At 26.7% G+C, this 4,225-nt stretch overlaps 1 protein-coding gene across 2 annotated transcripts in view; it reads left to right on the plus strand.

Moving 5' to 3' along the window:
- The window catches only part of LOC107626220 (MATH domain and coiled-coil domain-containing protein At3g58270), a 2,966-nt gene continuing 1,877 nt past the window's right edge, over nucleotides 3,137-4,225 (plus strand). The window contains exons 1-3 of one of the 2 annotated variants that reach the window (XM_016329050.2): nucleotides 3,137-3,283; nucleotides 3,452-3,611; nucleotides 3,737-3,891. In XM_016329050.2, the coding sequence (XP_016184536.1) occupies nucleotides 3,490-3,611; nucleotides 3,737-3,891 (277 nt within the window). In that variant the 5' untranslated portion in view covers nucleotides 3,137-3,283; nucleotides 3,452-3,489. The remainder of the gene's footprint in view (nucleotides 3,284-3,451; nucleotides 3,612-3,736; nucleotides 3,892-4,225) is intronic. The other variant, XM_016329052.2, reaches the window with a different exon arrangement.

Genomic DNA, 4,225 nt, shown 5'->3' on the forward strand with positions numbered 1-4,225 from the left:
ACCAAAGATAGGAGACTCGAACCCGCAACCTCTTAATTGAGTATGGGGAGACTATACCATTTGAGCTATTACTCATTGGCAAATAATAATTATTAATTAAAACATACAAATAAGTAAATATAATACCAAGCATATGTATATTTATTTATTTTTAATTATTATTGTGCGAATCCGCAGATCAGATATGCGAATGTAGAACAGATATCCGCAATTCGATCCGTAAAAAGTGCAGATAAGATCCTATCTGATCCAATAATTCTGCGAATCGGACCGTATCCGTAATTTCCGGATCGGATACAAATATTTATCGCGAATCTGCGGATATGATCCGATCCATAAACACCCCTAACATTATTATTATTATTATTCATAAATGATATGATATGTTTTCTTAATTATTGTCTTTCAAATAAAATTTAATGCTTTTAGAAAATAATTATCCCCAAACTCAACACAAACATATCCAGGTTCATGAATATATATTGAGTAACTGTGTAGCTCCAAATAAATAAAAGATATAAACTTAAGACTCTGTTTTTGTGTGTCTCTTTACTGAAGACTGTTTTGATACCTGGCAGCAGCAAAGGCATATGCATGCATAAAGATTGACTACGTGTAAAACATTGAAGAAAAGTGTTGCCAACAATGGCTTTCCACAACAGAACAAACGCTAAAAAACATATAACAATAATTGATATTAAAATACATCCTTTATTTGCCATGTCTATATGACGCAATCCAAATATATCCTTTTAAAAATACTTAAGAGTTGGTTTGTGGACTCAATGAGTATATATAAGGACCCCCCAAAAGCTTGTATAAATACTTATTTATTTATTTTTATGAATTTAATTAACCGACAAAGATTAGTTAAGTTAATTAATTAAATCCTTAAATTCTCAATTTTGTAACAATATTCAACATAAGAGAAGCATCCTGGTAATTATATGAATATATATGTATTCTTTAGCTTGACTAGTTATATTAAATATTGGGGCACATACAACCATAAATTGGTGCAAGTGTTTTATGTAGACTAAATTTAGTTTACTTTGAATATTATCCGAAATTGAAGGAATACTATAAGCAACGATGCTGGTATATTCCACAACAAATAAATATATTATAATATTAATTATGACGTAATATATATTAATCGCGATTCGCGATTCGAAGATTCCGAACTGCTATCACAAATTCTATATGGACGTAGTCACCAAAAAAGTTACAAATGCATATTTGTTCGGTAACTAAGAATTTGGAAATCATAAGTTACAACAAGCTCCAAAATGAAAAGTTGGGTGATACCTATAAACATACTTCGACTATACTTAATTGATCTTAGGCAATTATTTTTCAAGTATTTATAGAAATAAGCAATTAAGGTTATTAGGGTTCATACGTAGTTATAGTTAGGAGAAGAAATAAGTGAGGTGGCCTGTTAAGATCTATAAGTTGGCCTACATTCGATTTGGTATGACCAATGTTGATCGAAAATTTTGTGTGCAAGATAAGGATTAATCCAAATTTCTATTGGGCTTATACTTTAACCTATAAAGAATATATTTTTATCTTTGACCCGATCGGGAACTGGAAAAAAAATTAATTATTTATGTTTAAAAAATCTCTTTTTTGTATTGTTATTAATATTTAGTGCATGTTTGCATTTTTTTTTTAATTTGCTTGATTTCATGGGCACATTATTTATGTAAATTTATTATCAGTTTGATCATCAATAATTATGATGAAGTTCATGAATAATCTAAATTAAATGATTTATATGATATAATGCATGACGACATACATATGCAAAACCTTAAACAAATGACATGATTATTATGCGGATTAGAATGTTTACTTTTCGATGTGACCAGTTCTAACTTTTTCGCATTCTTCTCGAATTTATATATATACTTATGACCAGTTCTAATAATGCCTATTTAAATCAGTGTTTGTGTATAATACACATCACCACATAATAAATCGAAAATAATGATGTATGCAAATATTTTCTACCTACCGAAAAATAGTACATAAATATTAATATTAATTAATGTGTTGGAAGAATTTGATAAATATAGGAAAATTCAACAGAACTGAGGTGATCTGATTAGCATTGTATCCAGCTATCATATCAAATCTATTTATTTTATTTTGAAAAACAGAAAAGAGAATTAAATATAGGCTATGGTCATTATCTATCACGAAATAATGGACCACAGCTATTATAATTTGCGATCTGTATGTATGTCATTATTATTAGCACACAAATTAATGATAAAGAGAGAATGCATATAAAACAGAACATCCGCATCAAGTAGTTAAAGAATATAATTGTATTTTATTTGGAAAAAATATAAATTTGCTAATAAAAATATATATATAAAGATTCATATCGGATACCTGTTTATTGAAATGGGAACCAATCAAACGAAAAAGAATAATATGATAATGAACTTAACTTTGGTGTACAATTCGTGTAAAATAATTTTAAATAAATGTCTAATTATATAACATTATGTTAATAAAAATAATTATTTTTTATATTTATTATGTAAATATTTATAAAAAATAAATATAATTAAATAATTTTATAAAATCAATACATTAAAATTAAATATATAATAGTATCCCTACTATTAGCTAGGTGTGTATTAATAACCTACATATTTTATTGTTGACTTATTTTCATTCTGTTAAAAAAAGTTATTATTATCCAGGTAAGGAGGTATACCTAAGCTTAGCTTATTCAAATTCTAGATTACACATCAAATAATTAAAACATCCCTGAAGTATTTATCTGTTAAACAAGTTTAAGTAGATTTAGTATTAATTATTTTATGAAAACAAGCTCTGAATATTTTTTAATTTTTAATTACCTATTAGGATTCTCACAAATCATTCATTAATTATTAAAAATTTATTTTGTATTTTTTAATATATAAAAGGGTCAGAATATACTATTGTGGAACAGTAGAAAGTGACCCCTAACGTCCAAATTCTGCTCATGCTCTTTCCTTGATATTTCTAATAACACCTTGAATTAATTAATTTAAATATAGTACAAGCTAAGCTAGATAACATGCTTCCTTGCATAAGAAGAATCTTGTTCGTTGACTTGACTAATTGATTCACAATATATTACCACTCTAGCATTAAACAATCACTCTTTCTCTTTCATTATTCTCTCATCAGTTTCTTTCATTCCAAACTATCATATTCATCTTCATCATCACCACCTAAAACTCAAAGCTCTAGCTTCATCTTCATGTTCCAAAATCTGGTACCCACCCTCCCCCCAATTGGTTTTTCTTTTTTTATTTCTTTTATTGTTTGGGAAAAATAATTAAGTAATTTTCAATTTTTCATGTGTTTTTTAATTATTTTTCTTAAATTAGTTTGAACTAATAATTAATTTCTTTTGATTTTTTTTTTATTTGTCATAAATTAGCTAGTTTGTCATAGTAGCCGCCAGATGCACCAAACGGAATGAGAAATAAGGTGGGAAGTAGTGTTGATTTTGAGATATTCACTTGGAAAATTGAAGATTTCACAAAGAAAGATATCACCAAATTAAGCTCCAAGGCTTTCAAAATACGTGGCTATACATGGTAATTATATAAATTAAAAACATGTATCAAATTTTTAAACTTTATTTTCTATTGAATTTGTGAAATTTTATTAATATCGATCTCTTAACTTAAAGTATGTATGTGTCTGGATTTTTATGTGATAGGAAGCTTCTTGTGCATCCACTGAGGAACGATGTGAATCATTTTTCATTGTATTTGATGGTTGCTGATAATTTACCTCCTTATGGATGGACAAGAAACACTTTCTTCAAGTTGGCTCTAATCAATCAAGTTGATAGAAGAAAGTCAATTGTAAAGGGTAAGCCACCTACCCATGTCTAATCTTATTTAGTTGTTTTCTTAATTTTTTGTTGATTTTAATGTATATATAGTATTAGCATAGCAAATGTGTAACATTATTTAAAATCGCAAAATATAAAATTTAGAGTGATTTTTATTCTTCCAATAAAAATAATCATAAGATTTAGAGTGATAAAACAAACTGTTAATATTCTCAAACAAGTGTGCTAGATTATTGTTTCACAAAAATAATATAGATAAACAATTAAACATACTTAATTTTTTTATTGATTTTGTCATATGAAATTATTATATGTATTATAATATAATCATGTTAAATATATATCAAAATT

The sequence above is a fragment of the Arachis ipaensis genome, chromosome B02 (assembly GCF_000816755.2).
Source record: "Arachis ipaensis cultivar K30076 chromosome B02, Araip1.1, whole genome shotgun sequence".
Classification (NCBI taxonomy): domain Eukaryota; kingdom Viridiplantae; phylum Streptophyta; class Magnoliopsida; order Fabales; family Fabaceae; genus Arachis; species Arachis ipaensis.